The sequence below is a fragment of the Falco rusticolus genome, chromosome 8 (assembly GCF_015220075.1).
Source record: "Falco rusticolus isolate bFalRus1 chromosome 8, bFalRus1.pri, whole genome shotgun sequence".
Lineage (NCBI taxonomy): Eukaryota > Metazoa > Chordata > Aves > Falconiformes > Falconidae > Falco > Falco rusticolus.
This window is the reverse complement of record NC_051194.1, coordinates 53,852,257-53,879,217: the sequence shown is the minus strand read 5'-3', so window position 1 is coordinate 53,879,217 and position 26,961 is coordinate 53,852,257. Positions and strand designations below refer to the sequence as shown.

Below are 26,961 nucleotides of genomic sequence, written 5' to 3'. Positions count from 1 at the left end.
CATTTTCAAAACAACCAAGAGGTTCTGAAAGGAGAAAAAGAGAATGAAAACTTACCCTCGTATGTTTACAAACAGGTCTTCTGCAGCTTTGTGAATATGGAATACTTCATCTCGAAACAGAGCCAAGCAAGAGCTGCTTTGAAGTGCAAGTTTCCAAAGGTTCAAAGCTGTAGCATCACTATTTAGGATTCCATGGCACAAAATAAATCCAACTTCAAAAGTTCACATTGATGATGGATGTCACAAAGCAGATGCACAAAGACAGTAAAAGAACAGTGAGATTATAAAGCATTTTCTCTTAAATAGCTCAAATAATTCATTAACAAACTGTTTAATGGATAACAGCATTTTTCATATAAAAAATAACCCACACTCTTCTGGTGGAGGTATTGTTGTAATATTTTTGTAACATGAATTATTTAATGCTGATACTATGCTGCTATTTTCATTAGAATTACTCAAGCCCTCAGTTTTAGTCAAAGTCTGGAATAAATTGCTGACAAACTCCATTCTAGCAGTATGCATTGAATTCTAACTTCACTGATACGTACAAATGAGATTTAATCAAGTTCCCTATAATCTGATATGAATACAACAGCTTTTGAACAGTACAGAAAAGTAAGTAATCCTTCAAATGTTAACTTTTTTTTTTTTTAAATACAACCATGAGCCAATTTTTACTCACAAATGATCCATTTTTCCATTGCATCCAGTGAGAGGTATTCACATGGCATCTGTTGGAAAAAACAGTAATTTGTAGCAAACTTATTATATAAAAGACAATACATTTCATGAGAAGTACTCTTTAGAAAACGAGAGAAATAAAGCCTTAAATGCTGAGGAATCATGGAAGACTGCTGCTGGTTACTAACAGAGCACTGCTTAATCCCTTTGGAAATGGATGGTTTGAACATTAAATCAGCTTCCATACCCTCCAATACCTTGAACAAAACAGTGAACAAATTTTAACAAAATGTTTAGCTTCACAAACATTGTATTTAAGAATATTTAAGAACAAAAGGCTTTTGACATATACTATCCACAACCGGACAGCTGTTAATGCTTGAATTTTGTTCAGAAAGATGACCATTCATATCACAACTCAGGTAGCAAATGCAAACAGTAAAGGTTTTAAAGAAAGTATCAGTTCTGATTTTTGGTCTGTTGGCCCATAAACATCTGAGATTATGCAGGACCCCTTCCTTCTACACTGCAGAAGTTAACATTGCTTCTCTTCATCTTTTGGTTATTAAATACTGGAAACGAAGGCATGAGCTAACACAAGAGAAGCTTTAATTAACGCAAGAAAGCTCTTCCCCTGTACTGAACTATTCAGCTCTCCTAACCAGACTATTTACTTCTCTGATTAAAAGCCACATAAAGGTAATCAAACAGAAAATGACACCCCCCACATTATTTTATGGAAAACTTTGCTTAACTTTATCATGTAACACAAATTAAAAGACCATACTGTGTCAGACTGTGCAGGATTAAGCATTGTACTGGGGGCACTGATAAGGCTCAGTAGTTGTGCGTTTCTCCACTGGTCAGCTGAGAGATTTCTTCGAGGATAGACCATCTGGAGTGAAATCAGAGCATCTGAAAGGGACTAAAAAGGAGATCAATTATTAGTTTGAATATGTCAAGGCTCAGTCTTGGATAAATATGCAAGTTCTTTACCTCATTTTGTGAGCTGTATATTGACACTGCCATACTCCAGGCACAAGAGACACTAAGTACTATTTTACCAGTAGTGCTATCTTCTCAGTATGATTACTAACAATAATCAAGACATTTTACTGAACTAGTCCTGAAATTAAACTTGAGATTAAAACCCACTGCATCTAGTTTATTTCACATATAAAGACTATTTCAGGGTAAGGGAAGAACAGAGAGAAGCAGGAAGGTTTGATTATTATTTTTTTTAATTTTTAATCAGAGTTATAGAATTTCTGAGTTCAGAATTAGAGGACATGAAAAAAATCAATAGGGGACTACAAATCTGTCACGTACAACTGGAAGTTGTTCACTATTTAGTCAAGCACCCCAATTATTGCATTGTTTCCTTCTCTGCTACTTTATTTAGTCCTTCATATGTCCTTCCCTCTTTGTTAACAAATTATAATTATTTTGAGCAGCTACTGTCCACAGGAGCATCTTCACAGCAGATAAAGCTTATCTGAGTAAGTGTGGTCCTACGCCTTTTCCCTCTCTCTTGCATCAATATTGGTGCTTGTATGAGTCCTCAGAGAGCCAAGTTTAAGCATTATGCCAGCAAAGAAGGTCAGTCGGGGCTGGGGGGGGGAAACCCACCCCATCTGCTGGAGCTAATTTAAAGGATTAAACTACTGTCAGGTTTACTTCAAAGCAGTGAGATGATGAAAGGACAACTTAAGTGTGCAGTTCCATGAGAGTACAACCTAAGTGCGTGCTTCTGTAGCACGGCGCCTGAAGGGATGCCTGACCCCAATTTATACCTCTTGTATAGAGTAAGCAGAACAGCAAAAATCAGACCAAAAAATGGCTTTACAAAATGTTTCACGGGAAAGGACTGGCGTGCTATGCAATACAAGTGCATGAACAAAAATAATACTGAAAAGTAAAGCATCTTTACGAAGATGTGCATGAGAAAACATAAATTGCAAATGGGTTCCTTAGCTAAATAAATCTTAACAAAACAGGAATCATGCAGAGGGAAGTGTAAGAAAAAAGTAAGATTACAGATTATTTAGACAAATGAGAAGTATTCAAAACCAGTTCAACTTCAGAGAACTTAGTGAAATAGCTGGAAAACTCTCTGAACTTTTAGTGACTACCTTAAAATGTTTAAGGAAAACAAGAAAAATCTCAAGAGGACTAGAGAAGGAAAACACAACCAGTACCTAGACTTCAAAATAGGAAGAAAAAAGAACCCCAAACCTTAGAAACTTTAGGCAATAACTTAGTATTTAAGTTAAAACTCCTGCCAAAGATTCCAAAATAAGTTGTTAGGTAATCAATTTGCAAGCAGCTAGAAATTAACACCTTTAAAAGTAACAGTTGGTCAATACTGATCAAACAAATCTAGCTTCCTTTGACAGAGTAGCAAGCCTCGTGGACAAGCTGGAATTGATAAAACAGGATCTACGCTGACTTTGGTGAGGCTTCTGTCACTTTTCCAAGGTATCCTATGAAAACACAGCCTTGATAAATCGTCACAAAACTGCAGCACAACCAGCTGTGTAAGAATGCAAGCTTAAAAACATTTGTACAGATAATGCTAAAGGAATTGGGGTCATTTAACTTAGTGAAGTCAACTGAGCAGGGTACACAATGTCAGCTTTTGAGTATAGGAGCTGTTAGTGAAGAGACAGCGGTGACCTCCAGGATCCCCAGTGTAAGGACAATCCAAAGCAAAAACCCTCAGGTTACAAAATAGAAAAAACACATTAATCTAGGATGGTAAACCAGCAAAAAACTCGTTTCACAGAAACAGTAGGAAGCTCTTTAATTCCAAACTGTAAACCAAAACAGAACACAGGTGTAGGTATTCTCAAATCCTACCACTGATTTTTAATCAATTCCTAACCTTTAGTGAATAAAATGGAACCTTACCAACAGGTTCTAGTGTTCCTGTATTTGTACATGTTCTTTTATTTGATCAGTTATCAATCCCCAGCCCTAGACATCCATTGTAAGTAAAATCACCTGTAAAGTTTATACCGACTGGCCTTTGACAAAACAAACTCTTGCACATTTACTTTTTTCTCTCTGCTTCCCTCAATTAAGATTATTGTGTGCCTGTGAAAAGTAGTTACATACTTTACTGTGAGGTACAAATTCCTCCATCATTTTCTTTAAAGGATTTTCATAATCCACAATCATCTGGCCAAGGCGTGGATATTCTCTGTCACTAAAAGCAACAACAAACAATTCACTCAGGTGTAGCTGTTACTATGATCATTATTATTATAAACACTTCTTAGATAACAGATTTTTACCTTGCTCCATGTGTCATTTCATGGGCATAGTTATACAGTCCAATGATAGCCTTCCTTTCTTCAATTCGAGACAGCAGTATCATTAGAGTTGTGTAGGTTATAATCAAATCTAGGTAGTTCTTTGTTAAATCAAAGTTTACAGTCTAGAGAAAAAACAGTAAATCGTCATTCTAAAACTTTTAGAAACAAGCATAAAACTTTTTCCTTACCTTTCCACCAATTTCCAGCTTTTTTTTAAATACATTGGACTGTCTTGAACAAAGTTTTAGTTCTGGTTACATACAGGCTTTGTATAATCTTAAATTTAGTCACTCAAATCCCCAGAACTCTTTGCATTCAAGCAAGCAAGCAAGCAAATAAATCCTTTTTAGGCTTAAGTGTCACAGGTTAGCTGACAAATAGGAACACTTTCCTTGGATGTTACTAAGCAGTCAGCAAGTGCTTTGCCTATGAATTTTATTTTTAAAAGACTCTGTAATGTAAAAAGCTAGCACATATCCCACTGGTCTGGTAACATAATTCCGCAGGATATATACTCCTCTTTCATATTATGAACCTGAGTCAGCCAAATTTACAGCAACGACTAAAACTAGAAATGAACATTAAGCAAGCAAGCAGAAACCAAGAGGAAAAGGTGTCTGAGGTTCTGGTTTGGGGTTTTCCAGTGTTTGGTTGTGGGGTTTTGGGGTTTAGTTATGCGTTTTATTAATAACACTTTTAGCTGCTTTTGTACTTGTTTTAGGAACACCAAAAGTGACCTCCTCACATAGCTGAGGTGGACACCAGTAAATTCCTGTCTTCTGAGCTCTAAGTGGCTTAAGCATACAGATGACAGTAAACCCTAAGAATCAACTTGCAGACGCAATAAAGCAAAAACTACACAAAGATCTGTATGTCTGGTAACAGACAACGCTGTTACTACTGTCCATCAGTAGCCTGTTTAAAATGTTCTATCTCCTGATATCAAGCTTTTATAAAATTTCAGAGATCTGAACATCGCAGCGTTTTTATTTTTCTTGCATTTATAACTAGAGATGTCATATTTCTTGGGCTAACATACACAAATCCTTCTAGTTTTCCACATGGGACTGATTAGAAACATTTTTAACTGGCATTTGAAATTTTAAACCCAGAAACTTACAATATCAAAGAAGACTTGGCAAACATCAATAGTGTTCAGCAGCTCACAAACATGGTCCTTGAAAAACAAAGGAATAACTTTAGTTTAAAAAAAAAAAAAAATCTAAGTAAATCACTTTCCTATGCTTAGTGATGGAGACTTTTGTTGTTTGGTTTTCTTTAAGGACAGACCTACAAGTTCAGCTATTTTGTTATATAATGTTATTTCGTAAATAAAAATACAGAAACCTGGTGTGACAAAACAACAGACATATTTGTAATATCTTACCTTAAATTCCATAACATCAACAAATGTGAAGTAGTATAATGCCAAGTTCTTCAGAATCTCTGATTTTTCTTTCTGGAGCTGAGCAAGCTGTTGCTAAAAGAGAAACATAAACATGCATGCTGTTCTTAGAAGATCTTCAGAAGACTGCTGAAAAATAATACCTGTGAAGCGCAGAGTAACCATCAGGCTACACAAGGAAGCCTTAACATGGTTTTCTAAGGCTGAGGTTCTGTGCATCTCAGATACACACAGAGTTCTCAGACCACATAATTTTAACAGCTGCCACTATACTTTGAAGATAGAAGTCAAATTAGTACACATTAGTACCGAAGTCATATTGTTTAGCTCAGCTAGAGATGAAAATGGGTAGTTAGGAAAACAGTGTTATCCTATGTGTAATTAGCAAAAGCAGAACAGTACATGAGCACAAATCCATATGACAAAAAAAATAACATTACTTGAGGTGGGAGAAAAGAAGGTGGCAGATTACGAACTTTACTACAGAAAAACATTATGCTTTTAAATTCTGAACTTACCAAAAAGAATATCCAGGCAAAGCCACGTTAAGCATGCAAAATAAAATGTAGATACAAACATAAAATACAGTAACGGTTCTTTGACCAGTTCCATATAAACACAATAATACATTCAAACAAAAGCAACAAAATAAAGAAACAAAAAAAGAAGCAAAACACTAGCATTAGACACTGGTGGATAAAATGAAAGAGGCAAATGTGAATACAAAGGCATAAAATAGTTCACAGATATTTTTTTTATTTTTTTTAAAACCAACCAAAATATGATTTCATTTCCATATTTTTCAAAATGTTTGTCAGGAACCAGACCGACCACTTAATTGCAATTAAGAACACAAAAATAGCAGCTGTTACTGAACAGCCATTCTGTTTGTCTATGTATTACAGTCTCAGAACACTGCAAGAATCCAATTACTTAACTTGCAGTATCTAGCTACAAATTGTCTCCTTCCTGATATATGAACCGAAATGAGTTAAAGCAGTCATAACACTCAATATGAATAAGGGCCGTTCAAAAATCTGCAAGATTTTAAATTAAAGACTGATCAAGTTAAATAGGATTTTATTCTCAACAAGAGCAATCAATTATAAAAAACATTAAATGAATTGTTTCAAATGGCTTAGCTTATTTTCATATGGGAGGTTAGAACTGAATATGCTTCATCTCCCTTTCTTTATAAAGCTGTGCTCTGCCTTCTCTGTTTTATGTAAAGCACTAATTCCTCTAAATTGAAAAAAATAAGACTTCCCAGACCACCACTGGGTATCACATATAAGATGATTTTTGCTTCTTTCCTCTGAATTTTTAGAGGCGTTGAGCCATAAGACCTCCACGAGTCAAGGAAGACGGGCATACACAGAGAGTTATGAGCAAACTGGAACGGCTACATTATAAAATACCTCTGCCTACTCAAACCAGTGCAAAGGATTTAAGTTTGAAGGCCTGACTTTGAATGACTGCCCTATATAATATTCAAGCTTCTTTCACACAGACATCAGCCAAGACTTAAATGAAAAATAGGTGCAAGTACATGTGTTCGTTCTGTAACTTCAGATAATCTCATGGGCTAGGACATCAGTTATTTCCATTTAAACTGCTGCTGTACAAAAACCTGTTCTCAAATGTAAGTTCTATAAATTTTATTTTGATCCTCAGTAAGAATTTGCTACTACCTCTCCCAGCGTACACCCTGAAGTTTAACTGCTCATGCTCTGAGAATGAAGCATCCAGCATCATCACGTGCAGAGCCACCTTCGGGCCAACTGCATCTATACTCAGGACCTCCCCAGAAGAAAGACCACTTTGTACTTCCAGGGCTGCTTCCTCACCCAACAATTATGCAATGAGAATTCATCACCTACAGCTCCTGGTTTTAATCTTCACCCTGGCCCTATCGCTTGAGGTACTTCTTGCCAGTGATTTGGTTTTAGAACACTATGCAGAAACAGGGTTTATTTCTGTGCAACTAACATAAGCATGAATCATATGAATTTGAGAAGTCATTTCATGAATTTTCTGGAACAGACCACACTGTATCATTCAGAAATAAAGCCTAATTCCAGCACAGAGAGAAGACAAATCCAAAACTTACATTACAAATGCACATATGCCTTAACAACCTTTTTCCTACTGCAATCCTTACTCATAAGCACCAAGGTGCAATGCTAAGGGAGACTATGACGGTTACAGGTTGCTGTACATGACATCTGGTTTTGGTATTACAAATGGCAACCAAGTGTCCACTTGTGGAGGACACGACAATTTCAAAGCCACAATAAATGAAGTGGGGCGATACGGCAAAAAGGGAAATGCTGCTGGGAACTATAATTGTAAAAGAAATAGCAATTTTTCAGAAATTCTGTGAAGCTGTATATTTAATAAGAGAATATAGGGAGGTATTCATTATGCTCAACCAAGGATTAAGGAATTGGTGCTGTGCATTGTTAACTAGTTACCTGCATTCCCAGAAATATTTATACTTAATGACACTAAAATTTTTGTACAGAGTTAAGGTGCTCATTCTTTGAACTCTCAGCATTGAAGGTGTCAGTAAACTTTCATTTAGAGTATTAATATCAAAGTAGAACTCAGCCATAATCACTGTTAAATCAATACAGTGCAAATAGTTCTAGTAATACAGCACTGCCCGATCGGTGATATTCAGAAGTACAGCTCACAGCATGTAGCATCTTGGATGTTTATTTGCATTTTTATCACTCAGGCATGTGGGTGTAGCTCTTTCCACACCCACTACAACAAAACTTTCCATTACTAATTTCCTAACAGCTGTTTAGAAATAGCTGGTGCAACACTGTTTTGTATTTGGTTTGAAGCTTTTTTCCTTAGCCTGCCATTCAATTTATCAGCAAAGATTTCTGCTTCCAGTATTCAATGAAAGTATTAAAATAGGGTAAGCTGAAGAAATAACTCTTAAAACATTACTAGCAACAAAAGATTATTTTCTCAATGGCTAACCATGCCTTGTTGATTGGTTATACATAAATGTTGTATTTATTCTTAAAGAACTTGGAGTACAAATTATACCAACAAGGACAACAGTATTTTTGTTGAATGAGGTTAATTAGATTTAAGACACATGAAAAGCTGTAGAAATTTCAGCATAATATAGCAAGATAAAAAAGCTGAAATAATTTATTTTCTCTGTTAACAAAGTAGCAGATCTCCAATCATATTTGACTTATTTATAAACCAGGATTTTCAATAACAGAGAAGCTGACACTGTCAGGTATGCCATCGACAACAGAAGGAACTGGTCTTTACCGAGTGGTCTTATGCTTTTCCTTCTTCATATTAAATCCCCAAAATTTTTACGCAACTGATTATGTACACAGAGCGCATTAAAAGAAACGAAAAAACAAATCAGGAAGTGCAAGACAGCCTCACTTATGTGAACACAATGGCTCAGAGACAAGAAAGTAATGACACAGATGCTGGCACATTAACAGTATGAATAGGCTCAAGAATAATACGAGACAGCTAGAAAAGGTTGTTCAGAGAGTTTTATGTGTGGAAAACCAGAGGGTAACTGTAGTTCTGTAACTGCTTTATCATATTTATTTGACTGGTATAGCAGTAGCATGTGAATAAATGTCTTATTTCGTAATCTAGGAATAGATGGTAGGAGCAGAATTTTCTCCTTTTTTTTTCCAGTGTGATCTTTTTCCTGCAAGTATGATCACTACCGCTTTTATTTGATTTCTACAAACCGACACCATAGATATTACCATGTCCTCAGAGAAAACGCCATCAACTTAATCTTACTAGCTGGAATACAAGCCCCAGAAAACAGTATTACAAATTCTGACTGTTAAAATTCTGGAGATAGGGGTAAATAATCCCTGTCAATATTCTTACTGTCCTTTATTATACTCACTATGCCTACCATCTGTAGTCTTTAGACGATTTTAAAAACACAAGTCATTTCAAAATTCAATTCCTTCGAACAAAGTTCTATGCCTACAAAATCCATAGCAGTATCGCAGGGAGAGAGAGAAGGATCTAATCAAATGAAGAAAATTAGTTTTCAATTCTCTAAACTGTTCAATGATGGACATATCCTGGGTTTTCTACTTCCAATTACAAGCAGCCTCTGAAGTGACACGCTGCATATAAAAAGATGTAATAGAGTATTTAGCATGTATACTAACTAATGTATTTCTACTGCAAGATCTATTTTTGTTTGTTTGCAAGTTTCTAGCACTAAGTTAACTATTTTGAAAAGGAAATAGCCACTCACGACCCTCCACAACTATTCCTGTTGCCAGGGTTGACCATATTATTATTAATAATGGCAGATAATCAGAGCAGTGAGGCTCCTCTTTTAAAAACTGACCAAAACTGATCCGTCAGTCACAAGAACATTTCCTCATTGTCTCACTTTCTTTTACATAAATTCATACAGTAATTCCTACACCAGGCTCATTACATATTACTGTATCATACAAGCTTTGGCCACAAGTCTTGACATCTCTGAGGCAATTATTTATAGAATAAAAGTCTTGTCTGTGCTATTCTATAGATAAAAATGTTTTGGACACATGTCTCTAGCTGTCTGTATACTTAACATTTATGTCATGAAATCATGAAAGAACTGTTCATTTAAAATGTATGAAAACTGATTTTGGAATGTCACCTCAGTAACACTGCTTTACTAAAATATTGTCTGGGTATTAATGAGGGGTTTTTGTTTCTTTGGTTTTTAATGGCCACGCTCTTGAGTTGTCTGGCATCAAATCAAAAGGGAGTTTTAATGGATGCAGCAAGCAGGTTAGGTATTACACATGCTCACTCCTCTGCAGGTATTACATACATTATTAAGCAACAAGAGTGAGCATGACTACTTTGGTTTGCCTTGACAAGTGTCTCGTATAGCCTGATGTGACTTACAGTAGCGTACTACAATGATTTATTACAAATAATGATAAATTGCACTCAGATGCTACTCCATCTCTAACTCATGCACAATCAAGGGTTAAGCCATGAATATAAACACCACTGCTGACAGCACTTAGGATATTGAAAAAATTAAATTACATTATGACAGTTCTATTCAATGAAACATTGTAAAGATATTTAGATATTTCAGGATTTCACATGACCTTTTGGAATTGCTATGAAAAAATGCTCACTTTCAAATGGCTGTTAGGCTGAAACATTTTACATATTATTCTCTGATTATATTATTGCATAAGTCACTAAGCTGTGAAGTCAGTCTAATGCAGGTAATGACTGAAGACATCAGAGATGCTACTGTGTGCAAAATCAGTACAGTAGGTATGGTTGTATCATGGCATGGCATTAGCGAAGCAATTTCAATTCCGAATGATGTTTTAGTAAAAATATAAGTAAGGTTTTACTTGTTGCAGGTATTTTGCAATTTCTTCTGAAATGAAGTATTATTAGCACATTCTATCCTCAAGCATAAGAAATCTCAACTGCTGAACAAAGCTGAACAGAGACTAGTTACTCATTAGCTGGCTTTACTCATGCTTTATTTACTAAACTACTGCTTCAGTGTGTTCTGGAAAATCAACCTCATTTGCAGTCCCTGAAGCGCTCTAAGTTCCTTGAGCAGTAGCAGAGCTGAACATGCAGCTGTGCAAAAGCACGGCATCCTCTTACCTGGACATGATTTCAGTCTTCACAGCAAGGAGGCCAGTTAGTTTTATGGTAGAATATAGGGAGCTGGGTTTCTATTGCTTAAGAAAGCAGTTATCTGACAAATCAAGTCTCCCATACAAGAGATCTAGCACTTCAGAAGGCTGGAGAAAAATATTAAAGTTTACTGAATTTGGGGATTTAAGTTACTTTACTGAAGTGACTCTTAAGAAACCAGCTACCACAGCTGTTAATGACCATATAATTAACTCAGAAATAAATAACTGTTCCCTAGTGAAAAGGGATTACCAATACATGAGGCAGCGTGGATGAAATTCGTAAGTTATTCTTCCTCCAAAGAGAATTTCTAAATTATCTTCACTAGCACTGTGCAAATTACAATATTAAAGCTTCATTAGAAACAAGTAAACAAGCAAGTGACATTTTCCTTTAGGCAGGGGCTGAAAGAAGTACTTGGAAAAGCAAATAGTTATTAAGTGTTTTGAGAAAGACTATATTGGAGGCAACTATGAAAAACTGAAAATCAAGATTGGTTATAAAGTGCGTATTTTATTAATTTCATTATAGAAGAAAGTGATTAATAAAAGCATGCATTAATGTCTTCTAATAAGCCTTGGCCAAGAAGGTCCAGCCACTCCGTGCCCTCCACGCCTCTCAAACATCCAGCTGATTTGCTACGCAACAAGCTCACTAGAAAGAGAAACTGTGAAAGACACAGTAAGCAGACCAAACATACATACTGGGATCTAACAGGAAATAGCTAACACACCCATGAAGAGAAAAAGTAAATAAAACGTAAAGTGAACTAATTCTTATCTACAGATTCTAAGCCAGGCACGCTGGAAATACTTGCACTGTGTACTCTACTCTCACATGACCTGATTTTCAGCCCCCACTGGCACAAAACATGAGAAAATTACTACAATTAAGTCAGATAAACAAACCTTCAAAATAGTATCTCCTAAGAAATTGAATGTGTAGTTAAATAAAAAACACAATGGAATTGTTACGGACAATACCAGGAAGATGGCTACTAAAATATAAAGATTTATCTGGAAAACAAGGACATTTCTCCCACTAATCATACACTTAAACTTCTGGGTGATATTTCACTGGTCTGCTTACCGCTAAGCCATGATAAGCCTCAGCTTCTCCAGGAGACATTTAAAAATATAGGTAGTTTTTCTACAGGAAAATTGCTGAGGAGCAGTCCGAGTAAAAGAAAAACATATGTTCAAGAAAGAAGGCAGATATTCTCACTACTTCCCATATGTGCTGTTTTGGAAAGCAGACAGGAAGCTAGCTCCATCACACACAGACACAGAGCTTGACCCTGCTGGCAGCAGATTTTTCAGACCCTACCCACAGTCTATAGAAAATACAAGTCTTTTCTCCCTGCATCTCCAGTTCCCCATCATGAAGTATTTTATTCTGGGCTTACAGCGGTATTAAATGTTGGCACTGACTGACAAGAGAGAAACTTACAGGTCCTATTATGTTTTTTTGGAGTTTATGTTCTCCTTTGATTCCCCTGTGGTGAGAAACTTGCCTGTACACCTTCTAAGAGGATGAGGTCTAACAAACCTTCAGAAAAAATCAGGCTGCTTCTGAGTCCCTTACTTTGGAACTTTTCTTCTGAAGCTAGTCAAGGAAATTTAGTAACAAGAAACGTTACCCTGAGTCAACAATCAGGTCCCTGATCTGACCAAGAATAATGATGTTACAGAGTTTTGTGGAAGGCTCCTCCAGCTTAGGTGGCTTTTTCAAAACACAGCTTTAGTCAATTCAAAATACACAGAAATACTAAGGTTTCCCAAACACAGAAGATACTTTTTATTATTATATACTTCCCTTCTCAAATAGGACTCTAAAATGTTTGATTCTCACTTTGTCAATCCTTCATATTTTTTGTTTACATAGGTTCCCTCCTTTGCAGGTATTTCATACACTATTAAGCAACACCACACCGCTGGCCAACATCATTAACAGTTGATTTAAGAGCTCAGTCTTTAAGCTGCATATTTTCAAGGTTACAGAGTTCACAATGGGGATTGGAGAAGAAAGGACAAGTGTATGAGATCACAGGGACTGCCCTCAGACAATGGGAGAGAGTAAGTTATGAACTGACAAGGTCCAGCATTATCTATAATCGATTCTTTGGAAGATGGACTACTCCATTTTATTTTTCAGCCTGGTCAGCAAGGATTCATCAGGCACTTCATTGTTTGAACTACTCATAAACTTTCACTCTTGGTACAATATTGAGAATCAGCAATTGCCAGAGATCGCTCTAGTCTGACTCAGCACATCAAACACTGAAGGAGGAACAAAACCAGGAGCTTTATTTGTTGTGAATAAAAATGTAAAAGCTATCAATAGCAAACAGAATCCGTTGTTTCCGAAGAACAAAAATCCAGGCTTTTCAAGATCATCTGATGACAGTGGACACCGCTTATACTCTTTAACAAAATGTGTTGTCTGAGACACAAAACTCTGTAAATACCTGATAAAAAACTACTAACATCACCTACTGACATGTGACCACTGACACACTGACATGCCAACCGCTGCAGTTGAACAGCCAAAATTCAAAACCCCTCCCTGAAAGGCTGCCCTGGAATTTTCACTGCAAGGAGGAAGCACAGGTTATGATTTCTCAACTAATTCCTCTGCAATAATCTTTCGTAAATTTTCACTAACTGATGTGTTCCGGATCCAATAAGCTTCTTGTCCTTTTACATCTCTGATCACCTGTTTCCCTGCTGAAGGAACTCACTGGTGTGCCCTCCTTATATATGGCCAGCTGGTTGTTGGCCAGCAGGAGGGAGACAAAGGAAGAGCACAGAGGGGAACACCTCCCTGGCCAGGAGCTAGATGCTTATGCCTTTTTGAAGCTAAGGTTTACAAGCAAAAATCTATCTTACTTCAAACCAGAACTTCCTTTGCACAGGACATGGCTTTTGTCTCACTAGGTATCTGTTAGGGGTAAAGGTTTCTTTTGGGAGGTAACAACACTCTACAGGAAAACATCTGTAAATAACTAAGACAAGAAAACTGCCATCAGCTCCGACCGCCATAAGCTCTAGCGGGTTATTACTGCTAGAACTCAAAACCCTACTTTAAACTGTGCTCATACATAAGGAGGGTAGGCTTTTGATAACTGTTCTTAATAAACACAGGCCTAGCTGGCTCATGGTAAATAAACACAAGGCAATGACAAAACATTATGAGCATGTCCTATTTTAAAAACTGTGATTGTCAAAATATATCAAGTTAGCTTTGATCTCTTTCCATAAACTTCACAGTACCAAATCCTTAAATATCTATCATTAGTTCAGCTCCAAATTCATAGTCAACAACCGGAAGACATATAAAGCATACATGCAACCGCATTAAAAAAAAATAAATCTATGTACACAGTCTTTTATTTTTAATAGCAGATCTGCCACTGAAGTTTAGAGGATATGGAAGCATTTACCAAACATGGCTTAAAGGGTTTACTATTTCAACATAAATTTGATAAAGAACTTGCCATATTTGTTACTAACACAATCAAATTCAATACCAAGATGAGAAATATTAAACAGCACAAAACATGTACAGGTGTTCTAAGCAAGAAAGCACATTGTTACTGAAATTGTTCCCTCCACAAGGGAAAGCTTTTCTCTTTATGTTTTCCCCCACTGGTATTACTGGAGACATTACATAGAAATTATAGATGGCATTGTAAAAGAAACTAATTATTCCCACTGCTATTACCACTACCATTCTGTAGAAATCTGAATGCTTAAAGCAAGCCTAAACCTCTCAAGCACACATGCAAGTAGTTGCATGCAGGGAACATGCAAACCCAACACCTACCTCCACTTTCCACCTTTGGAAAGAAATATAAGCAGGTAAAACAAAAATCTTTCCCTTGACTTTCAAATTGAAACAGAGAAACAAGTGTACATCACCTGCCAAAACGCCTACCTGTAATCTAATAAACTTTATTATCTCTAAAAGGCTACAAAGTCATATACAACAATACTGGATCACTCAGAAGAGTTAAAACTGATTTCTGACTGCAATTGAATCCACTTCATCTGAAAAAGAATATATTTATGTATTTTTGTACTGCACAAGGTTTCTCCTTACACACTAAAGCGTTCTTTATTCCCACAGGGACTGACTGCACAGGCAAGGACACCTGTAAAATACAAACTTTTTTTCACTTTGCAGCCAGGTGCATTGTAACTGATCTGCTGGTCAGGTCTCATCACAAATAAAGTCATGCAACTTGACCTTCTGCAATCATCTGGTCACCAATAATTTCTGCTATCAAAATAGGGCACAATCTTTTTTGAAGGATTACTTCCCAACGACAATTCTTTGAAATGGAACAGGAGAGGCAAAAAGGCAAAAAGAAAACCAGAAAGTCTCCTACCCTAACAAAATGAATCCAGAATTACAGTGTAATATTCTCTCTTTGAAGACAGTCCTTTCTAAAGTATCCTGTCAGACATGAATGAACTATATTCCAACTGCAACTTTCAGCATCAGATGCTTTGGAAGAACATGTAAAACCTCACAGATCTGAGCAGCAAGTGCTGAAGGGTATTGAGAAAAATACTTATATAGTCATTTGGTTACTTACATTGTTGTTGCGTGTTTCTACTGCTGGAAACTTCCTGACTATGAATTTGACAGCAGATTCCAGGTTTTTGTCAATAAGATAGGATGGTTTGGCTTTGGGGTCACCGCATGCCTATAAAAAAATACAATAAAAAATGAAGTAAAAACACAATCTCCCATCTAAAGCTGAGTGATAGCTGCAAATCTGAAGACAAACTAGAAAGATTCTTTTTTGTTGCTTTTTGGGGGGGTTGTTTTTTTTTTTTAGTGAGCAGGTGATAAAATGAAAGGCAAAGTGCAGGGACTGTCACAGCTGAAATATGCAATGGGAAACAGTACAGAGATGCTCTTCTACTGAAAAAGATGCATGAAGTATCAAAGCAGTTAGTGCAGAACAGCAGTGGGGGAAAAAACTCAATCCTAAAAGAAGGAAAAAAAAAAAAAACTGGTTTCCTTTTAATGCTATTCCTGGTTTGAGGTAGTGTTGTATTCATCTGGAGTTAACAAACTGTTAGAAAATTCAATCATGTCATCATTTGTGGAGGACTGCTGGGCACATTAAGTGATTAAACTATCCTTTGTGAAACAACTAAAAGCCCCACCACCGACCTGCATTTAGGTTTTCTTTTATTTGTTAACTGCAAGACAATTTTCCATCCCCAAAAAAACCACCAGTACTTGCCTAAAATACCCCATTTCCTCAGATCAGTTTTGCTCATTTCCTTTACTCCTACAGTAGCATAGGCTACTGCTTTAAAAGTAGCAATCAAGAAATTTCATTATATTTTTATTTGAACAGAAGTCGCAACTGTTAGGTCTCTAAAATAACTTACGTGGACATACCAGAACAGCTTCTGTGGGCTAACGAAACACCTATTTTTGCCAGCTACAGTGCATGCTGTCAGACACACTACTTCTTCTCAACTACTCTGACTTGTGAGCCATGCTGTACCATTTAGTTTGCAGTAACATACCCAAAGCTGTGTTACTTACATGACAGAAATTGTACTCAAATTGTTCTTTTCTCTCAAATATTCATGTAGTTTTAAAGTCCTCATAGGGATTTGCAAAGGAGTTTCACGTCTCATGCAAAACTAAATTACATGCTAGGCATTTCTACACAACATAGTGAACTCAAATGACAGCTCATTTAAAAACTTTTCCACATTGATTTCTATGACCAAGTTGTGGACTGTAGAGACAGAAGTCATGGAGTATGAGACCGATTCTGAAAGCGGGCAAGCGGGCAAAGGGAAGGTGAAAAGCTTTGCAAACCTTCCAAACTTGTCCTTGCTGGGAAAGCAGTGTAATAAAAAGAGAGAAAAATTACATATAAACAAATTACTCTTAAATTCTAAAATACGTTACATTAAACTAATACACTATTACCTACATCCAAGAGAACATTAGGACCACTGTTACTCTAGGCAGCATACTTTCTACTAGATGGTGATTAGTCTAATACTCACAAACAACTTTACATGTACTTATTGGAATTTTACTATTGTGCAAAGTGCTGAGTATACACCGAGACACGTAACTTCTAACAGTATTTCAAAACTAAGTTCAGGTAGGGAGAGAAAAAAGGAGTTAACAAACATCACATGCAACTACAGGGGAAAAAAGGAGAGAAACTCAGTGAAGTTTTACATACCTGAAAAAGAAACGGTAGCCAAGAAAAAAAAAAACAAAAGAGTCATTATTGTAAGTTTCTAAAACTCCTACCAGCAGTACATGATCATCATAATGTATGCTAACGTACTACTCCAAAATACCAAAACCCTCATGTCTGCTAATTTCTTCCCACAAAAATACTAATCTTTAAAATAGCATATCTATAATACTACCAGAGGAATTTATAATGAGAATAAGTTCAGCAACATCCACAGTATCAGTTAGATATTAAATAGTTGCTTTAATATTCTTACAGCAGCAAACATGTGCCATGGAAGATCTATTCTGTACACATTTAAAAGTCTTTACACAACTTCAAGAGTAAAAATTATACTATTAAATAGGCATAAAAAATGTAAACAATGTGTGCTTCAAATTTATTAAGTCTTAATTAACTAGGTCATGGGTTTGTCAGGATCTGTGCCAGATTCATTTAATTTTGTTGTCCTTGTCACACATTACATTACTTTCTCTACTAAAACAATTACAAACTAAGAAAACAGCTTAACAGACAACATATCTTTGTGGCCTGGCAAATTCCAATATGGTTGCTGTTATACAGGAAACAAGAAATCTGCCACTGTTAACTTCCTAAACTTTTTGGTCTCAATTCAAACACTACTTCCACATATGCTCCTTATTTTTCCCAGCAACAGATGTTTTTCCTCCTATAAATCAGCTCTCCGGAATGTTTACTAAAAATTGGGTTCTACTCAAGCCCTTTACACACAGGTCACTCACACGGAAACAGACGTCTAAAACACTAACATGCACATCCTCGCGTGGCTTCGGGAACTCAGATCCCAAAAGATGACTAATACTATCCTGAGTCTAACTGACAATCCCCTCAATGTATCTGAATGTGCAAGAGAACTCTGCTCCTTCCCATTGTTTGTTTGCTAACATCACGCTTAAAGCAACTGTAATTCTTCCTTGTAATAAACCATACAAGATCAATCCATAGATAAGAAACAAAACTGCTGCAAGATATAGAAGGTTAAAGATACCCTTCATACATTTCAAAATTCCAGCTCCTGAAAGGCTGTACAAGGCTACCTACGTGGACTGAATAGAAAGAGGACAACAGACATCACCGAACAAGTGGGTCGATGCCTTTCCCTTTCCTCTCCCAGACTTCACAGCAGCTCAGTTCCTTTCTAAGAGATGATGTTTGATTATTAGCTGTTGTTGCACCAACACTTTTCATCCATACCGTTACCTGCATTCAGTATCACACGCCGAACTGTCTACATAAGCTAAAACTCTCCTAAAATGGCAAACATACCTACGAAGCTCAAGCTCACTGCTGTTTACTCTAGAAAGCAAAAAAGAATGAAAAGACAAATCTCAGCCCTAGCACTTTCGCAGAAGTGTGAAAGTGTGATAAGGCACATAACCACAATTTTGTACTGCAGAAAGAACAAAGACATTGAGGGCAATGGTCTTAGAATATAGTTAAGAAGGTAGCTTTTGCTTTTAACAGTTTTGTTAGTTAATACAAAATCCCTTGTCAGTACTGTAACAGGCAGGAACAGGGTGGTACAACATACAAAGATCACTTTGCCATATACAGCTCTCCAGCATTCAAAATTTTGAGAATTAGCCAGATGCAGTAGCCCTTTCTCAATCAGCCTCAGATATCACTTTTTCCCCTAAGTGTCTTGCAGTAACTTTTCTTCATTTCTTAAAAAAAAACAAAAAAACCCAAAAAACCCAAAAAACCCAAAAACCCCAAAACAAAATCAAAACAAAACCAAAACCCAAACCAAACAAAAAAACCCTCCAACCCATGAAAACAGAATGGCAACATTTGTTGAGCATTAAAAAGAAATTAAAGAATTAAAAATGTTCTTATCAGCACAGCATTCATGGAATACAGCTCTGAAGCGATGGGATTCCAGCTGCTTCAGCCCCGAAATACTATACTACAAGAATCTCCCAGCAGTCATCTCTAAATTCCTTTGTACATCACTAAACAGCTGTCAAGCAGTTATGCTGAAAAAGATGATGCACAGCTACTGTTAGAGACTAACCTCAAGTAATAAGGGGGGGGGGGGGGAGAAAAACTCAAGCACTGGATTTCTATCAAGTTAGACAGCATTTCTTTCCACAGCGCTTTAGAATGGTATCCTGCTACAACAAGATCTCAATGAAGTGAACATATTTTCCTGATCTGATCCTGTGCGTCCAACTCTTAACAAGAACAATATGATTTCTGTCGTAAGAGATTCGCACTGGTCATCAAACTTCAGAGAGATCACACTACATGTACTTGTCAGAGATGCACCACTATGCCATACATTTTGAATTAAAGAAGTGTTTTTCTAACTACCAATATCTAGATAGCTAGATTATTATTACTAAACAAAATTCAGACTCTGTTCTTCACGTGATGCTATTAGGTTCTTCTATACTATATTCACTTCGAAAATTAAGAATACTATATCACTATCCTTTCTAGGTTGTGCTCATTCAGAAGTGGCCAACAAGAAAACATCCAACAACAAAAACTTCTTTCACGTCTACATTTAAGGTAAGCAGCCCCTAAACAAGAACAGAGAACCCAGTACAACTGCCTTTGGCCCAGAATACATCAACATTAAGAGATACAGCAAAGAGACCTTTTTCCCCAATACAGTTACAGGTATCACCACAAAAATCAAAGCTTAACATTTTACTTCCTACTTAAGATCAGAGAATGTTGGAGGAGAGCAAAAAAACCCATCCATCAACAAAAATACTGCATATATCCAGCTGATGTGACATGAATAAAAGCAAGTTTCTGTTCAGGTGCAATCATTGCCAAGTCTATTGCAAAGCCACGGTACAACAGACAGGGTGCAAACCTGCATTTAGAACACCTAAACTTCACTCAAGCCTTTTTATATAAACCTGCCATGTGTCCTTGAGCAAGAACATTCAGAAGAATTACCTGAGTTACATGGTGTAGGATGATAAAAAAAAAAAAGCCTAAATACATTACTGTGTTATAGAAATACCTTTTTTACATTGTTCTTTTTGTTGCTAAGCCCAACCTATACCAAATTATTAGCAGGGCCGTTTCCCAACAAAAGAGCAACAGGGCCATTTGAATCAGTACTTTCCCATTTCATCCCCCAAACCTCCTACATCAGTAGATGATTATAAACCCAAGTCATTTTTTGCAGTAATTTAACATGGTTTTTTTACTTCAAAAGAACTTGATTTACTGTTACTGCAGACTTGAGATAAAACACTGCTGCGCACAGTTCCACTGGACTGTGACAACACAGACTGAAATCATCTTAGTCAACAAATCACTTCACCTTCAAGTTTCATTTACAAATGAATCTGCACTAAAAACCACTCTTGTGAATTCACCAGCAAATTGATGAAATTTCAATGACAGCAAAAAAATGCACCATCCCCCGAGTTAGTAACTTACATTAGTAAATGGAAATACATTACGATTTCTCATATTAAAAAAAATGAGAAAATCTCCTGTACATACAGGCATGCAAAGTAAAACTGTTCCCCTCTTGTAATAGCTGCTGGCATTAAAGGCTTCACCCTAAAATGTATCTGTAAGTTCGATTGCTTGGTTTGCATCTATGCGTCCTATAAATAATACTAAATAATACATAGCAAAAAAACATTCAAGGAGACAGGTTCATCATTAACTCCAGATTTCTGTAGAATAAAATGTAGTATTTATTCGTTTCTGTCACACATTTAAAATAATGAGATTACACCAACTGACAATCTCTAATTTTGCAAAAGCAGAACTACTGATTATTCAACTCTTCTTCTCAGTAAAAGCTGCTGTGAATGGTGAATACATAAGGAAACAGTTCACACCACCTCAGCATCTCTGATCACGCCTACCAGAACTGCATTTTGCTGCATTGTGGAAGCCTTAGTTGGTTATTAAACAGGATGCTACCAGGTAACCTTTGTGAATGAATCCTTGTCCCTCTTCACATCTATGCAAGCAGCTGCAAGAATTAGTTGGTCACACATGGACAAATTATTAGAGTAAACTGAATAGCTTTGATGGCTAAAATTTAACTGTCCTACACCAGTATCACTTGGGTAATCTTATACAAAGTTACATTACTGATGTTTGCAGTTACATTAATACTTGTACAAAAGGTAAACCTGTATTTTTATATATAAACTATGCTAATAGGTTCAACCAGAACTATATTGTTTCCATGATCCAACCAGGATCTGGGAATCAGAAGAAAGTCTCAAACTGTTTTTTTGATAGTCTCTATATGCCTTGGACATATAAAAATATGGCTCAAAATTTTATACATGTAACTGCTATTGCACTTTTCATGCACTAACATTCAAAAGTTTGAAAAAATGCACTTCTATATTAAATTAAAATTACAATTAAAAGTATTAAAAGTCAGTCCAATGTTTCCTAGAACTAAGCAAAATGTCCTCCCCACCATTATTTGTTATTTGGTGTGTCTTGAACCCCAAAGTATGTCTTTCAAATCCTCGTGTATCTATATTCAGAGATCCAACCCACTAAAACGTTAAGTCATGTGAAATCAGTAAGGCAAGGCTAGAAAGGATCTTGAGAAATCGCCTCCCCTACTTTCATGTTCCAAAGCATTATCAACTCTGTCTGTGTTGCCCCTGGGAGATGTTTGCCAAATCTTTACTTACAGGTCTCCAACAGGCTACATTCAAAAACATTCTCAGAGTCTTTTCCAATATTTAATGATCTTTCTTCACGGGAAATTTTTAAGATCTAAACAGAACTTTTCTTGCTATGATTTAATCCATCAGTTCTTGATCTCTGTGGCTATAATGAATTGCACAAACCATTCCCCTTCTCTCTACAGCAGTCCTAAATACTCAGAAACCTGTAGCACTTATCAATTTACTTTAAAAATAATCTTCCCGTTTTCCTAATAGGTGAAATTTTCTGCACCGCTGGTCTTTCTTATTATTCTGGTCAGGACTTTCTGCATTTTGTCCACCTTTCTTGAAAATTGTGTCAAACAGATACATTTTGGATAAGTGTCAATGCATGCCACATAGGGCAAAAGTCTTCAGGCTATCCTGCTCACACATTTATAAAACTTCATGTCATCCTTGATTTTTTGCAGCAAAACTTGGTCGGTTCATGTTTGCCCTGGCGTGTCCCTAATATTTCCTGGCTATTTTCTGCAGACTCGCTATCTCATTACTTTTCATTCTGTATTTCCAATTTCACTAAGCACAAAATAGCTTACAATCATACTTGCTCAACCACCTCGGAGTCTGTTAAACCACAGCTACAATTTGTTAAGCTCAAACTGAACTCCAATTAGGTTCTTCATTATTTCTTTAACTTCTCTCAGCTACCTACCTACATATTTATTAAGCACATCGTAGTCTTCATCTAGGTTGTTAATGCAAAGAGTGACTGGAACCAGTCACCCAGCAAAACCCTGCTGAACCCCAGGCTGACCGTGAGATCTTCAAAATTGTTCCCTAATATGGTTATCCATCTGCTTTCATCATTACAATTTCATCCAGATGGTACTTCCTTAGATTGTTCATGAGAACAATCTGATGAGGTAACGTCAGCAGCCTTGCTAAGGTCAATGTGCAAAGTATCTACTCAGTTGCCCATACTAGAGCAACCTGTCACCTCGCCAACGAAAGAAACACACTAGGTTTGACACTATCTGTCCAGTGATTAATTTACTTTATCCTCTTGTGGTTGTAGCACCTGTTTAAGTAAGCACTTGGTTCTATTAATCAAATATGGAGCAGGTAAAACGCCAAGAAAAAACAAAGAAGTTTCACTGCCACAAAACTTTCCCTAAATTTAGTTTATAAAGTGACATCTTAATAAAAGAAAGCATGGCAATGGGAATGCCCTGTCTATTTTGACTCTGTAATGGGAACTGTTAAAACTTTCTAGGTGTATCTCCTCTGCACATGACCTTTAAAGTCTCTTGCAACTAAAACTGGGTTTGTTTCTCTGTCAGCACATGGCAGGGCAAATGAACAGTAACTGGGGGTGGGGGAGTGGGAAAGCAATTCCTATTTGTAAACAAAAAAGCCAATGCAAGATAATTCTAGGCAGCTACAATTGATGCAGAAGGATAAATCCACCTGGCTTTCTCTCTGTATATTTTAGAAGATAATCATGGGATATTTTTATATTTTGCATTAGAAAAATCTTATTGTTTCTTTACAAAATCAGTTGCTTTTCTGAGTTAAAGAAAACGTGACATGGTATCATCAGTTTGTGTTTGCTTTCTGAGCACAGGAATTTATCTATTTTATTTCCAGCACTGAATATAAGGAGTTTGTTTGGGGCTTCCTCCTCTCCTTATCAGCACAACAGTATTCAGAGTCATTCTTCCAAGATCACAGACACAGACAGACAAACATATATTGTCATATTTACCCTTCAAAGAACCGCTGACACCTATCAAGCACTGGAAGTGATACACCCAACCCTAAGACCCTTCCCAATGACCTGAAGACATTATCTGTTCTTTCCAATACCAACCCTGGAATTCAAAACTACATTATTTGTGAGCTGCTCCTCTCAGCTCAAAGCTCTGCACTCCAGCACAGAGCTCAGTGTCAAAAGGGTGATCTAACCCTACACCCTTCCAAACTTCAGAGTTCTGCAGACTGGAAACTTCTCCATGTTCTGCCAGTCACCTAAAACATCTCCCACTTTTTTCCTGAAGAACCACTCTAGTGCCTGAGCAACAGTACACTTTATTGACTGGTTCTATTCACCAAAAAATCAAGTGGCTTTTACCACTGTCCCCTGCAATGTTTAGACTTTGTCAATCCTCTTCAATACAGTTCCAGAGCTCTCGGGATCTTTTTCTTCACCCCGATGCCACAAGCAGCGTAAAAGGCTGGTGAAGTAATACTTGACCTCTATCCAGCCTTGGCTGATCTGGTCAAGTTGTCACTGTTTTACCACAGGAGACCTGATGCAGTCCCTCCTCTTCCCCTCACAGCATATGTCTTCTCTTGCTCTTTTGAAAAGAGCATGTACTTTAATTGCTGCAGAAGAGAAAATAAATAGGGAAAACAAAAAGTACTCAAGTCTTTCAAATGGCTAACAAGTAACATTCTCAGTAAAGGTAAAAATCCAGTATCCCCACTATTCATCTTTAAAAGAAGTAACTGGCAACTAATCACCTGCTAAATGATTTTAAATCTGGCTTCATACTAAGTTATGTGGTATTCACAATAGGATTGGGACTGCATTTTTAGTTTGGAATGGTAAAGATCAAGTCAGCTAAAGCCCCTGCAAATATTTATTCTGTTCCTTATCTATGACTTCAGTTTGATTATGCAGTTCATATCTAAGAATTGGTTTAGGTTTCTCATTTTTCAGATACCATGTAATCAGAATTGAGAAAGTTTAAAGATTTTGTTTTGTTAATGACTTTTTAAGAAAATATTTTGCACACAAAGGTAAAACCTGTAGTGTGAAGAATAGCACAACAATGCTAGCAAAGCAATTAATGCTAAATAACAGACTCATCATGTTTAAATAACATATAGTCTAAATAATTCAAAACCTTAACTTTTATCCCCAGCAGTTCTGTTGACATTCATCAAAATCACACTCTCTTGCTTCGCTCTGGCTAAATCTATAGTTCAGGTATTTTAAGATGAAATCTCTTACTGTAAACACTTCCTGGTATCCAAGGGCTTTACAAACAAATAAAAGACAGGCCCAGAGAAAACAAGATTATTTCTCTGCCACCACTCTTGAACAACACACTTATTTGACAGTCCTGGCAGCATTACACAAAGCTTACCAACAGTGTCTCAGTCTGCTCTGAAAGGTAACCACAAAATCCAAGCTTCATCTGAACTAGAATGGCATGAAAAAAGTGCTGCTCTCTTTGATTTATAGAGGTTTAGTTGTAGGCAAGTATTGACAGCTACGTGGTAAACAATACTACAATTGTCAGCCTGGATAATTGCCAATAAATTCTTAAAAAGTAGAAGGAACATGCCAGGAGAGAAACCACAAGGGTATGACTTCCAAGTCCAGGACTAATACTGGTCCCAGTACAAAAGAGCTGAAAGCTGCAAGCAAAGGGTCATCCTTCAAAATAACAGCAGCAACAAAAATTCCACCTCCCTACAGATAAAATACGAGTTTTGTCTCATCATCCACTATTACCTTAGTAACTCCAATGTTCATATTTTCCATGTCTCTTTCAGAGGCAAAACCCCATACATTTAGATACTCTTATCTTTAAAACAACCTCAAATTATTTCAGAAGACAACAGTAGCACAGAAGGGCAGCAAACAGGAAACTATGAACAATTAACAGCTAGATGCACGATGACATTAAAATTGAAATTTACATAGGAAGATGAGGTATAAATAGCAAGTTTCTAACTGCTTTTAACTTCTGTAATTCCTTGGTAAGTAAAGTTTTCCTACATTGTTTCTAATAGTCAAGAAAATTCTTAATCCTTTAAAATCTCTACTCCCTAGACAGCATCTATAGCAATCTGTAAGACAGCTACAAATACTTCAGCTCTCACTTCCTCTTATTAAAAAAAGTCTTAGCCATTTCCTTTAACCGCAATACCACATATTGTGTGGTTATCTCTAGTAACTTGAGTTTCGATATCACCTTCAAGGAGGAAGCTATGAGATTCTTAAATAGCAGTTCTGGAATTGACTGTTTACAGAGAGGGGAAAAGGGAAAAAAAAAACAAAACCAAAACCAACCACATAAAGGGTTCCCAAGCATCCAGCTATGCTGCAGCTGGGATGAAGAGAGGTCCACAACAAAGTACAGTAATCAATCCCAAGACTTCTGGGGCTCAGCATCAGAGCTAGCCAGCCACCACTGTCAAGCAGTACTGACTGCAGCTTAATAAAACTACTTGAGTTGCAAATCACTGTATGAATACACAGATTTGCATCTGGGACATCTCCAGATCTACAAAACTATGTCACACAATAACCAAGCTGCTTGGTCATGCCTCCTCCCTCTCTGTATGCAAAACCTATGCAATTTTGGACTTGGTTCACGGCATTTGCAGGAAGAACTGGTGTCACCTCTAGTGCTGGTGCTCCCCTACTGAGAACCTATCCACTTGCATCACTTCACTGACACGAGTAACAGCAGACGCTACCACCATATGGGCAAACGTGCTCAGGACTCTGCCAGCTAAACATGCCAGCAGAAACACAGAAACATGTCTGTAGGCACTGGACCGCTTAACACAACTACGTGTCTCCAAATCAGAACACTGGTAACAAAAACAGAGCTCGCACTCACAACAGTTAAGGCATAGCTGTATGTGAAGACGAGGTTTAATTTTTCCCATCTCGTTTCCTGCCTTCTCCCCTGAAAGCACAGCTATGCTCAGGGGAAATACTCCTGCCCTGTTTTTCACCTGGTGTATTAATCTCAAAGGATAGCAAGCACACGCACAAACCTCATTTTGACACTTTATAAACAGGGGATTTCTGTGTTGTGTTAAAAGCGTGATTATACTGTTACAATTAAGTTGAAGCAAATTTCCAACATACGAAACCGTCAACTAAAAGGAACCTCACTTACGTATCAGAAAGATAAGAATTTACAGAAGTTTAATATGAATGCTATGTCA

General features: G+C 36.9%; 1 protein-coding gene across 1 annotated transcript in view; it reads right to left on the bottom strand.

Annotated features, from left to right (window-relative positions):
* Positions 1 to 26,961, bottom strand: part of NCKAP1 (NCK associated protein 1) — a 61,283-nt gene that overhangs the window by 32,754 nt on the left and 1,568 nt on the right. The window contains 9 exon segments of the mRNA XM_037396931.1: positions 56 to 212; positions 686 to 734; positions 1,472 to 1,609; positions 3,802 to 3,892; positions 3,981 to 4,123; positions 5,122 to 5,178; positions 5,389 to 5,481; positions 15,701 to 15,811; positions 16,954 to 16,971. Of these exon segments, the coding sequence (XP_037252828.1) occupies positions 56 to 212; positions 686 to 734; positions 1,472 to 1,609; positions 3,802 to 3,892; positions 3,981 to 4,123; positions 5,122 to 5,178; positions 5,389 to 5,481; positions 15,701 to 15,811; positions 16,954 to 16,971 (857 nt within the window).